Consider the following 14,314-nt stretch of genomic DNA (forward strand, 5'->3'; position numbering starts at 1 on the left):
TACATGTAGCTCTCCTAACTTTACAAAGAAATGACACAGATACATGTAGCTCTCCTAACTTTACAAAGAAATGACACAGATACATGTAGCTCTCCTAACTTTACAAAGAAATGACACAGATACATGTAGCTCTCCTAACTTTACAAAGAAATGACACAGATACATGTAGCTCTCCTAACTTTACAAAGAAATGACACAGATACATGTAGCTCTCCTAACTTTACAAAGAATGACACAGATACATGTAGCTCTCCTAACTTTACAAAGAAATGACACAGATACATGTAGCTCTCCTAACTTTACAAAGAAATGACACAGATACATGTAGCTCTCCTAACTTTACAAAGAAATGACACAGATACATGTAGCTCTCCTAACTTTACAAAGAAATGACACAGATACATGTAGCTCTCCTAACTTTACAAAGAAATGACACAGATACATGTAGCTCTCCTAACTTTACAAAGAGATGACACAGATACATGTAGCTCTCCTAACTCAGATACATGTAGCTCTCCTAACTTTACAAAGAGATGACACAGATACATGGAGCTCTCCTAACTTTACAAAGAAATGACACAGATACATGTAGCTCTCCTAACTTTACAAAGAAATGACACAGATACATGTAGCTCTCCTAACTTTACAAAGAAATGACACAGATACATGTAGCTCTCCTAACTTTACAAAGAAATGACACAGATACATGTACTCTCCTAACTTTACAAAGAAATGATACAGATACATGTAGCTCTCCTAACTTTACAAAGAAATGACACAGATACATGTAGCTCTCCTAACTTTACAAAGAAATGACACAGATACATGTAGCTCTCCTAACTTTACAAAGAGATGACACAGATACATGTAGCTCTCCTAACTTTACAAAGAAATGACACAGATACATGTAGCTCTCCTAACTTTACAAAGAAATGACACAGATACATGTAGCTCTCCTAACTTTACAAAGAAATGACACAGATACATGTAGCTCTCCTAACTTTACAAAGAAATGACACAGATACATGTAGCTCTCCTAACTTTACAAAGAAATGACACAGATACATGTAGCTCTCCTAACTTTACAAAGAAATGACACAGATACATGTAGCTCTCCTAACTTTACAAAGAAATGACACAGATACATGTAGCTCTCCTAACTTTACAAAGAAATGACACAGATACATGTAGTAGCTCTCCTAACTTTACAAAGAAATGACACAGATACATGTAGCTCTCCTAACTTTACAAAGAAATGAACACAGAATACATGTAGCTCTCCTAACTTTACAAAGAATGACACAGATACATGTAGCTCTCCTAACTTTACAAAGAAATGACACAGATACATGTAGCTCTCCTAACTTTACAAAGAAAATGACACAGATACATGTAGCTCTCCTAACTTTACAAAGAAATGACACAGATACATGTAGCTCTCCTAACTTTACAAAGAAATGACACAGATACATGTAGCTCTCCTAACTTTACAAAGAAATGACACAGATACATGTAGCTCTCCTAACTTTACAAAGAAATGACACAGATACATGTAGCTCTCCTAACTTTACAAAGAAATGACACAGATACATGTAGCTCTCCTAACTTTACAAAGAAATGACACAGATACATGTAGCTCTCCTAACTTTATAAAGAAATCAGAAACATGTAGCTCTCCTAACTTTACAAAGAAATGACATAGATACATGTAGCTCTCCTAACTTTACAAAGAAGTGACACAGATACATGTAGCTCTCCTAACTTTACAAAGAAGTGACACAGATACATGTAGCTCTCCTAACTTTACAAAGAAATGACACAGATACATGTAGCTCTCCTAACTTTACAAAGAAATGACACAGATACATGTAGCTCTCCTAACTTTACAAAGAAATGACACAGATACATGTAGCTCTCCTAACTTTACAAAGAAATGATACAGATACATGTAGCTCTCCTAACTTTACAAAGAAATGACACAGATACATGTAGCTCTCCTTACTTTACAAAGAAATGACACAGATACATGTAGCTCTCCTAACTTTACAAAGAAATGACACAGATACATGTAGCTCTCCTAACTTTACAAAGAAATGACACAGATACATGTAGCTCTCCTTAACTTTACAAAGAAATGACACAGATACATGTAGCTCTCCTTACTTTACAAAGAAATGACACAGATACATGTAGCTCTCCTAACTTTACAAAGAAATGACACAGATACATGTAGCTCTCCTAACTTTACAAAGAAATGACACAGATACATGTAGCTCTCCTAACTTTACAAAGAAATGACACAGATACATGTAGCTCTCCTAACTTTACAAAGAAATGATACAGATACATGTAGCTCTCCTAACTTTACAAAGAAATGACACAGATACATGTAGCTCTCCTAACTTTACAAAGAAATGACACAGATACATGTAGCTCTCCTAACTTTACAAAGAAATGACACAGATACATGTAGCTCTCCTAACTTTACAAAGAAATGACACAGATACATGTAGCTCTCCTAACTTTACAAAGAAATGACACAGATACATGTAGCTCTCCTAACTTTACAAAGAAATGACACAGATACATGTAGCTCTCCTAACTTTACAAAGAAATGACACAGATACATGTAGCTCTCCTAACTTTACAAAGAAATGATACAGATACATGTAGCTCTCCTAACTTTACAAAGAAATGACACAGATACATGTAGCTCTCCTACTTTACAAAGAAATGACACAGATACATGTAGCTCTCCTACTTTACAAAGAAATGACACAGATACATGTAGCTCTCCTAACTTTACAAAGAAATGATACAGATACATGTAGCTCTCCTAACTTTACAAAGAGATGACACAGATACATGTAGCTCTCCTAACTTTACAAAGAAATGACACAGATACATGTAGCTCTCCTAACTTTACAAAGAAATGACACAGATACATGTAGCTCTCCTAACTTTACAAAGAAATGACACAGATACATGTAGCTCTCCTAACTTTACAAAGAAATGACACAGATACATGTAGCTCTCCTAACTTTACAAAGAAATGACACAGATACATGTAGCTCTCCTAACTTTACAAAGAAATGACACAGATACATGTAGCTCTCCTAACTTTACAAAGAAATGACACAGATACATGTAGCTCTCCTAACTTTACAAAGAAATGACACAGATACATGTAGCTCTCCTTACTTTACAAAGAAATGACACAGATACATGTAGCTCTCCTAACTTTACAAAGAAATGACACAGATACATGTAGCTCTCCTAACTTTACAAAGAAATGACACAGATACATGTAGCTCTCCTAACTTTACAAAGAAATGACACAGATACATGTAGCTCTCCTAACTTTACAAAGAAATGACACAGATACATGTAGCTCTCCTAACTTTACAAAGAAATGACACAGATACATGTAGCTCTCCTTACTTTACAAAGAAATGACACAGATACATGTAGCTCTCCTAACTTTACAAAGAAATGACACAGATACATGTAGCTCTCCTAACTTTACAAAGAAATGACACAGATACATGTAGCTCTCCTAACTTTACAAAGAAATGACACAGATACATGTAGCTCTCCTTACTTTACAAAGAAATGACACAGATACATGTAGCTCTCCTAACTTTACAAAGAAATGACACAGATACATGTAGCTCTCCTAACTTTACAAAGAAATGACACAGATACATGTAGCTCTCCTAACTTTACAAAGAAATGACACAGATACATGTAGCTCTCCTAACTTTACAAAGAAATGACACAGATACATGTAGCTCTCCTAACTTTACAAAGAAATGACACAGATACATGTAGCTCTCCTTACTTTACAAAGAAATGACACAGATACATGTAGCTCTCCTAACTTTACAAAGAAATGATACAGATACATGTAGCTCTCCTAACTTTACAAAGAGATGACACAGATACATGTAGCTCTCCTAACTTTACAAAGAAATGACACAGATACATGTAGCTCTCCTAACTTTACAAAGAAATGACACAGATACATGTAGCTCTCCTAACTTTACAAAGAAATGACACAGATACATGTAGCTCTCCTAACTTTACAAAGAAATGACACAGATACATGTAGCTCTCCTAACTTTACAAAGAAATGACACAGATACATGTAGCTCTCCTAACTTTACAAAGAAATGACACAGATACATGTAGCTCTCCTTACTTTACAAAGAAATGACACAGATACATGTAGCTCTCCTAACTTTACAAAGAAATGACACAGATACATGTAGCTCTCCTAACTTTACAAAGAAATGACACAGATACATGTAGCTCTCCTAACTTTACAAAGAAAATGACACAGATACATGTAGCACTTCTCCATGTACTTTACTTACAAAGAAATGACACAGATACATGTAGCTCTCCTAACTTTACAAAGAAATGACACAGATACATGTAGCTCTCCTAACTTTACAAAGAAATGACACAGATACATGTAGCTCTCCTTACTTTACAAAGAATGACACAGATACATGTAGCCTCTCCTGTACTCACTTTAAAAGAAATGAACAGATACATGTAGCTCTCCTAACTTTACAAAGAAATGACACAGATACATGTAGCTCTCCTAACTTTACAAAGAAATGACACAGATACATGTAGCTCTCCTACTTTACAAAGAAATGACAAGAAATGTACTACAGATACAGTGTAGCTCTCCTAACTTTACAAAGAAATGAACAGATACATGTAGCTCTCCTAACTTTACAAAGAAATGACACAGATACATGTAGCTCTCCTAACTTTACAAAGAAATGACACAGATACATGTAGCTCTCCTAACTTTATAAAGAGATGACACAGATACATGTAGCTCTCCTAACTTTACAAAGAAATGACACAGATACATGTAGCTCTCCTAACTTTACAAAGAAATGACACAGATACATGTAGCTCTCCTAACTTTACAAAGAAATGACACAGATACATGTAGCTCTCCTAACTTTACAAAGAAATGACACAGATACATGTAGCTCTCCTAACTTTATAAAGAAATGACACAGATACATGTAGCTCTCCTAACTTTACAAAGAAGTGACACAGATACATGTAGCTCTCCTAACTTTACAAAGAAATGACACAGATACATGTAGCTCTCCTAACTTTACAAAGAATGAATGACACAGATACATGTAGCTCTCCTAACTTTACAAAGAAATGACACAGATACATGTAGCTCTCCTAACTTTATAAAGAGATGACACAGATACATGTAGCTCTCCTAACTTTATAAAGAGATGACACAGATACATGTAGCTCTCCTAACTTTACAAAGAAATGACACCAGATACATGTAGCTCTCCTAACTTTATAAAGAGATGACACAGATACATGTAGCTCTCCTAACTTTAAAAGAAATGACACAGATACATGTAGCTCTCCTAACTTTATAAAGAGATGACACAGATACATGTAGCTCTCCTAACTTTATAAAGAGATGACACAGATACATGTAGCTCTCCTAACTTTATAAAGAGATGAACGATACAGATACATAAGTATGAACAGATACATGTCTCTCCTAACTTTATACAAAGAAATGACACAGATACATGAAGCTCTCCTTACTTTATAAAGAAATGACACAGATACATGTAGCTCTCCTAACTTTATAAAGAAATGACACAGATACATGTAGCTCTCCTAACTTTACAAAGAAATGACACAGATACATGTAGCTCTCCTAACTTTACAAAGAAATGACACAGATACATGTAGCTCTCCTAACTTTATAAAGAGATGACACAGATACATGTAGCTCTCCTAACTTTACAAAGAAATGACACAGATACATGTAGCTCTCCTAACTTTACAAAGAAATGACACAGATACATGTAGCTCTCCTAACTTTACAAAGAAATGACACAGATACATGTAGCTCTCCTAACTTTATAAAGAAATGACACAGATACATGTAGCTCTCCTAACTTTAAAAGAAATGACACAGATACATGTAGCTCTCCTAACTTTAAAAGAGATGACACAGATACATGTAGCTCTCCTAACTTTATAAAGAAATGATACAGATACATGTAGCTCTCCTTACTTTACAAAGAAATGACACAGATACATGTAGCTCTCCTAACTTTACAAAGAGATGACACAGATACATGTAGCTCTCCTAACTTTACAAAGAGATGACACAGATACATGTAGCTCTCCTAACTTTATAAAGAGATGACACAGATACATGTAGCTCTCCTAACTTTATAAAGAGATGACACAGATACATGTAGCTCTCCTAACTTTATAAAGAGATGACACAGATACATGTAGCTCTCCTAACTTTATAAAGAGATGACACAGATACATGTAGCTCTCCTAACTTTACAAAGAAATGACACATATACATGTAGCTCTCCTAACTTTATAAAGAGATGACACAGATACATGTAGCTCTCCTAACTTTATAAAGAGATGACACAGATACATGTAGCTCTCCTAACTTTATAATTGGTGTATAATATATTCTACATGACTAGAAACTTATTTTTAGGTCAATTTTTGAAATTCTAATTTTCTGACAACTCATTTGTACAATATGAAAATTTGTTGGGACCTTATAAATACCATATGCATATACCTGATAAAATTCAGAGTACACGTGGTGTTTAATTGAAAATTTTAATTATTAATCTTTTTTTAAACATAGAAATCAACCTTGACCTTTCTAACTTCTTGTACACATTTGATATAAAGTGTAAATAATCAGAATGAAAATAATTTCTAGTAAACATATCATTCTAGTCATTTTAACGCCTACACAGATACAAACTTAAATTGGTGTAACAAGAATCAGACATGATTTTTTTTAATTACATGTACTGTTAAATAGATACTGTAAATTTGGAATTGTGGGGTGATATTCAGCTTTCAGACTATTGATGATGTAATAATTTTTGCATTTAAACTCTGTCATTATTTTAATGTCCAGATGTTGATGTGTTCACAAGTGGATATTTAATGAAAGTGAAATTAGGAAAAATATTTCCATGCCAAAGTAATTCTTTTTAGTACAGTAGACATTTTAATTACTTTCTTTTATTATAGATAGACTTCAATATATTTCTACAAAACAAAAATCTGCAAAACATCAAAATGATTTGAAGTAAAATACCAAAATTAATTATCTGAAAATTTAATTTCTTCAACTAAAATTGGTTCTGGTTAGCATTCCAACCCATATATGGGATAGTGTCTCTATATCAACATAAAACTGTAAAACAGAGTATCAGAATGACCAGGATATTTACTGATCATGGGACAACACGTCAGGATTTTACACAGTATGGAATCGGACTTCTTAATTGAAGATAAACTTCCCTATATACTAAGATTTAAATATTTGAATGATTAAGGAGTTTGAAATTTCATAATGAACCCTGGGCTAACAAAACAAAGCTTAATTAGTACTAGTAATAGATTGATCTGATCAATACAGAGTTTTAAATGATTTTGTATCTCATATCATGTACAAGTTAATACATACCTTTATAAACAACTAATATACAAGTCATGTTATACAACGAGATCAAAATAGCAGTACTATTGGGTATAGATACACAAATTATATGTAACAAATCCAACAAATCATGGACACACTGAAATATTGAATTAAAAATTTACTTTTATAATGATCAATAAAAATATATTGATATGTGAATGGAAAACACTTATAAATTATCTAGACAGTCATTTGACAACCTGACAATTACTTGAAATGTGTTAATTAGGTTAATAATTGAATCAGATTCCATGAAAATAAATACACTTGTATGCTACAACAATGAACAATTAAAAAATCTCAAAAAGAAATTTATCCTTCTGAATGGAAAGAATCAAATACACGGTAAACCAACTCCAGCGTACAAGGTAACATACCGTATTCGACCCAATAAGCGCTCAGGGTGTTTAAAAAATTGAAAAGGTGCTAATAAGACATAATTATTGCAAATCTAGACAGTTTAGTGTAGTTTTGGTCTTTATTTATGCATGGACAATTGAAATTGAGGCCTCAAAAAGCAGGAAGGGGAGTTTATAGGTACATGGGCGCTAATTGGGTCGAATACGGTAGTACTATTACATAGTATTAACAAGGAAACTTTATTAAAGCCCCATACATTCTCTATTTCATTTCATGTCTTAATTAAACATACACATATTACAGATTTCTAGAAAATTTAGTATTAATTACTAAAAACTCTCGTCAGTTTGCTGACTGTAATACATATAGTATTGATTACTAACAAGAATTCCACGGAAATGGATGTGTCGCCTGCACAGCATCACAAAAAATAGTAATTTACAGTTGAAAGTATTTTTAATAATTTAGGTGAAGAAATCAAGTTCCATAACTCTTGCAAATATTGATGGATTTTGAAAAGTATCAAACCCATCTAAGATCTCATTGATATAAAGCAATTAACATACCAAATTTGGTTGGAATCGGACAATAAATACTAATGTTTTCAAGCGGAAGCCATGCTTTGACTATTTTAAGGTCCCGTAACTCTTGCAAATATTGACAGATTTTGACCAGTATCGAACCGATCTAAGATCTCATTAATATAAAGCAACATACCAAATTTGGTTGAAATTAGACAATAAATATTTAAGATATCGAGCGGAAACCATGGATTTTTCTGTTTTGATGATTTCAAAGTCCTGTAACTCTTGAAAACATTGACAGATTTTGACCATTATAGAACTCATCCAAGATCTCATTGATATAAAATAATTTATGAAATTTCGTTAAAATTGGACGATAAATATTTAAGTTATCGAGCGGAAACCATGGATTTTTCTGTTTTGACGATTTTAAAGTTCTGTAACTCTTGCAAATATTGACGGATATTGACCATTATCGAACTCATCCGAGACCTCATTGATATAAAACAATTTATAAAATTTGGTTGAAATTGGACGATAAATATTTAAGTTATCGAGCGGAAACCGTTTCCCGGACGCCGACACCGACGACGCCGACGCAGACGCTGACATAGTGATACCTAAGTGTCGCCCTTGCGTTGCAGGCGACACAAAAACTCCCATCAGTTTGCTGACTGTTTCCCATTTTTTAATGCCATATAACATTAATGTAACTCTAATTAGTTAATGTGAGATCACCACAATTACTGGTCCACGTATTGACCACCATTACTGGTCCACTTAAGTAGTCTCATACTATGTTTAAAAGCTATAAAAAGCCTGGTGTTATTTTTGTGTTCTTGTAAAACAAAATAGAACATTAGAACTAGTTGATCAATAGTTACTTTGCTTAGTTCAGGCAGCCAGTCATTTTTGTTAGTAATATTTAATTTCCTAATTTTCAATTCTGTCATTGCCCAGAAGACTCTTTTTAATAGACTAAGTGTCTTCTTTTTTAACACTATAGGTACACATGTCAATAAACATACACTTCCAAACATTATGTGATTTACTATAATAATACATACTATTTCTGTTTTATATTTATAGATTGAAATATGCATTCAGTTATCAAATAAATATACAAGTAAAATTATAATTATATGTGAAAAGTTTTCTTGAAATAGAGAAAAGAGGGTTTTGCAACCCTTATCCTATACTTGTCTGTAAAAGTAGAGAAATGTGTGCCTTGGACATATCAGTGTTGACCATTTAATACAGTAAAATATGTTTACAACAAACACACTTCCAAGGATGTACAACAAATTAATGGTTATAATGTGGAACTGTTCATTTCCCATTAAGGTTCCTTTCTTTGTAATATGTATATAATGAACTGTGTTTAACAAAGCTATCTGATTGGTCCTCGGAGGTTCGGTATAACCATGCTTTACTGTATATGGCATTATCAACTACTGCTAACATGTTTGACATAAGAAGGCATTAAGGAAACCAACTTACCACCTAACTGTGATAGAATTTCCTTGATTACCAATTTGTAACATTAATACATAGAGGCTCAATGCACATCATTACTTTTGAAAAGAACATCCTTGTACATCACAGGAGATTTTTAGATTAGATTCGGAGCGCGACAAGAATGGAGACAAACTTGAATCCTCACATCATATGAAGAGATTTCTAGTTTAGAATTGGACCCAGACAAGAATGGAGACAATCCTGGATCCTCACATCACACGACAAGATTTTTAGATTAGAATCGCACCCAGACAAGAATGGAGACTTCTTGTTATCATATTAAAATTTATCATCCTAACTTTTAATCAGGACCAAGCTGTTGAGATATCTGGTTTGGATATTCTTCTACAGCACTTAGAACTAAATTACCCAATTATGCATCAGGGAGGAGTTCCTTACCTTTCTCTATGTAGTCTATAGTTGGTCTTTGACTTACCAGCATGCTATACACCTATGCTTGACTTAACCCACTGACACCAATATCCTAGCAGGAAGTATACAACATTGACTTAACCAACAGACACCAATATCTAGTTGGAAGTATACAACCTTGACTTAACCAACAGACACCAATATCTAGTTGGAAGTATACGACCTTGACTTAACCAACAGACACCAATATCTAGTTGGAAGTATACGACCTTGACTTAACCAACAGACACCAATATCTAGTTGGAAGTATACGACCTTGAATTAACCAACAGACACCAATATCTAGTTGGAAGTATACGACCTTGACTTAACCAGCAGACACCAATATCTAGTTGGAAGTATACGACCTTGACTTAACCAGCAGACACCAATATCTAGTTGGAAGTATACGACCTTGACTTAACCAACAGACACCAATATCTAGTTGGAAGTATCCGACCTTGACTTCACCTTTAACCAACAGACACCAATATCTAGTTGGAAGTATACGACCTTGACTTAACCAACAGACACCAATATCTAGTTGGAAGTATACGACCTTGACTTAACCAACAGACACCAATATCTAGTTGGAAGTATACGACCTTGACTTAACCAACAGACACCAATATCTAGTTGGAAGTATACGACCTTGACTTAACCAACAGACACCAATATCTAGTTGGAAGTATCCGACCTTGACTTCACCTTTAAACAACAGACAACAATATCTAGTTGGAAGTATACGACCTTGACTTAACCAGCAGACACCAATATCTAGTTGGAAGTATACGACCTTGACTTAACCAACAGACACCAATATCTAGTTGGAAGTATCCGACCTTGACTTAACCTTTAACCAACAGACACCAATATCTAGTTGGAAGTATCCGACCTTGACTTAACCTTTAACCAACAGACACCAATATCTAGTTGGAAGTATACGACCTTGATTTAACCTTTAACCAACAGACACCAATATCCAAGGCACAATCTCTCCTTTACAGTATGTACGTAGATGATGATAATGTACACTATATACAGCTTCTTCCACACAGCCTCGCACCACTCGGTAACAACCACTCTCTCACCGTCCCAATGTTAGGACATGTCCTCTCCCATGTCTAACGAATCGCTGCCCTGCTCACTCTGGGTCTGAAACACACAGAATCAAATATTCAAACAGATTCTTAAAATCAGAACATAATTTCAAAGTTCAACAAAGAACATATACAATTATAATTGTTTTGTGAACACTTGTGACTATCAGTCGTGTTTATAGTACATGTATTTCAAAAGTGAGTCATTTCTACAATTTGAAGTCCGAACATCATAAAAATGCTACCAGTCCAATTTGGTTACCAGGTAAATTGCTACCAGTGGTTATGAAGAAGAAGTCAATATTGACGGACAGACAACAGACACTGGATGCCACAGTATGACATGACATATAAGTCAGGTGAGGTAAAATCTCTTGTTGAAACAGCTTCCCTCTGTACAGTCAGTGGGGGAAATAACTGGCAGGACTTAAATAGTCCCTTTTATAATTGTTGTAAAACTATCATACCCCGATAACAATAAGGACCAACTTTAACTGGTCACGTGTTTATAGTAAATAGTTAACTTACTGGGAAAAGTGATCGGGCCATAGGGTTAGGTTCGGGTCCTATAGTGGGCCCTGACCACGTCCTGCCTGGGACGGGACTAGGACTAAACTGAGCCATTGTGTCGGGACTTCCTTGCTGCGCTATGATCGAGGAGTTTGGTGAAGCCAGTGAGATGGGTGAGTTATCAAGTTTCTGAGGTGAAACAAATGGGTTTTGTGGGTATTCCTTTGTCGGACTCTGGGCTTGTGTAATTGAAATACATGTATTATAATGTCATCACGTGTCTCACATTTGATAGTACACCACCGAAAAGGTGACATTGTAAGTCATGTATTTCTGATCTTAAAAGCATATTGTTCATTATATATATAGAACTCATTTGCATATCTATTGTTCCACGTGGAATCGATACAATGCTCCCAAGGTCTGCTGCCAGATCATGGATTGTTTTGCTTATCTATGAAGAATCGAAACCGAAAGTAGAATTATTGTTGTAAGATGGGAAAGCTGGTATTTCCAGTATCGTGTTCAGACCGACCTTTACTAGGGTTATATAGACATGCTAATTTTTAAGCGTGATTTTGGTTCCTGACCAATCAGAAAACGACAAATGTTATGGCATTGTTAAATTTGTTACGTTACTAAATTTAGTGACAAAAACTACACAGAGCCCCATGCCAGATCACACACCTGTTGGTAGACCTTCACAGCAGACAGCTCGCTCACTTGGAGTTATCTCTGAATCACAGCAAAGGTAAGTGTATTGTGTAGCTGTTACTGTTTGATATCCTCGCCACATTAACTTGCTTCTTATACAGATATTCAGTCACGACCCACAATAAGGAATTTACTTATTCTAAATTCCGTAATTACAGTATTAGACTGGAATAATGTTTAAAGTTAAATCTTTAGTTGAAATATTTCTTAGAACCATTTTTATTTCTGAATAAGTCAACTTCCATTATTGTTTTACCTGTGTACGACTAATATATATATCCTAGGTATGATCAGGGATATTTTATTTCCATTTGCTTTTACATCTTCATTTTAAAAATGGAGGTGACAATAAAAAAAACCTAGAGCATAGATGTACGGGGTTTCCATAATTTAAATCACAATCCAATTAACGGATGTCCTAATCTGATTAACAGTAAGACAATAGCAAATACCCGATATAGTCCACCGAATAGCAATTTGCCCGCGGCCAGGTAATTACAGGTGAGTTCGTTGAATGGCGTTGTGTACAGGTAAACAACATCCTGGTCCAGGTATTACATAACCATCAAACCAAAGGCATGGCTAATTATATATCTATATCGGAGTATCTACTCGTATATCGATTAAAAATTGAAAGCGACCGCACGGTCTGAAAAAATAGTTTGTTTTGTTTAAAGGGCCACTACCTTTCCGAAACGGCTTTTAATTTTTAAAATAGGAATGTAAAACGAGATCAATAATTTTGTAGAGTCGCAGAAGTTATTAACTATACGTTTACTAGCACACTTATCATCACCTTCAGAACTGTTTAATTAGAATAAATAAAATGTTAATTTTCATAACGCGGGTCGTTTTATGTTTCCCGCCGTCGTCCTAAATGCCGCGCGGTAGTTGACTATCACTGCGCCAGACGGCAAAACAGCGAAATGAATCTTCACTGTTATCGTACATTAGACAGGAAATCTTGCATATGTTTGGTGTTGTAACCTCATCTTAAGCCATCGATATATATTTTCTTTTGTTATTAATGTTTTTAAGAAACCTTTAAATTTTGCTCCGGAAAGATAGTGGGCCTTTAAAAACCGATTGCCGTCGAAAACAGCCGGCTATTTTTGTCAGAAATAAATATTGGCCACCACAGGGGCCTGCGGGCCAAATATAATGTCTTATACAGATTACTCCCGTCGAAAAATAATGGAATTTCAGTGATAATGATCAAATGTTTATAGACCCGCAGTTTTTCTATAATTTACAACGTCAAACTCCCACATCATGTTTTTCAAACAAGAGATATTGAGGCCCTGCTACCATTTGATGAGACACATTAATAAATAGGGCCTACCCCTGTATACTTCCATATCATGATTCATGTATTTGTATTATCATTTTATTATTTCTCCATTAATACAACATGTATTCCATTAGAAGTCCCGGGGGCGTGAAATTTTTGAAAGAGGGGGGGGGGTGCCGGGGGCGTGAAATTTTTGAAAGAGGGGTCTTCTAATAGAACACAAAATTTCTGACTTAAAGATGCTCCACCGCTGACAAATGGTATTTTTTCGCTATCAAAAACAGCAGCAGACGATTTAGTATTTTTCTTCAGTTGCAAAAGTTACTTACTTTACACCATT

General features: G+C 34.7%; 1 protein-coding gene across 5 annotated transcripts in view; it reads left to right on the plus strand.

The window, feature by feature from the left end:
* The first annotated feature begins 11,772 nt into the window (after positions 1-11,772).
* Positions 11,773-14,314, plus strand: part of LOC138329576 (thymidylate synthase-like) — a 34,279-nt gene continuing 31,737 nt past the window's right edge. The window contains exons 1-2 of one of the 5 annotated variants that reach the window (XM_069276656.1): positions 11,773-11,818; positions 12,618-12,720. In XM_069276656.1, coding sequence (XP_069132757.1) covers positions 11,788-11,818; positions 12,618-12,720 — 134 coding nt within the window. In that variant the 5' untranslated portion in view covers positions 11,773-11,787. Of the gene's footprint in view, positions 11,819-11,975; positions 12,143-12,598; positions 12,721-14,314 lie in introns of those variants that run through there. The other 4 variants (XM_069276658.1, XM_069276655.1, XM_069276659.1 and 1 more) reach the window with 4 other exon arrangements.

This window comes from Argopecten irradians, chromosome 8, assembly GCF_041381155.1.
Source record: "Argopecten irradians isolate NY chromosome 8, Ai_NY, whole genome shotgun sequence".
Lineage (NCBI taxonomy): Eukaryota > Metazoa > Mollusca > Bivalvia > Pectinida > Pectinidae > Argopecten > Argopecten irradians.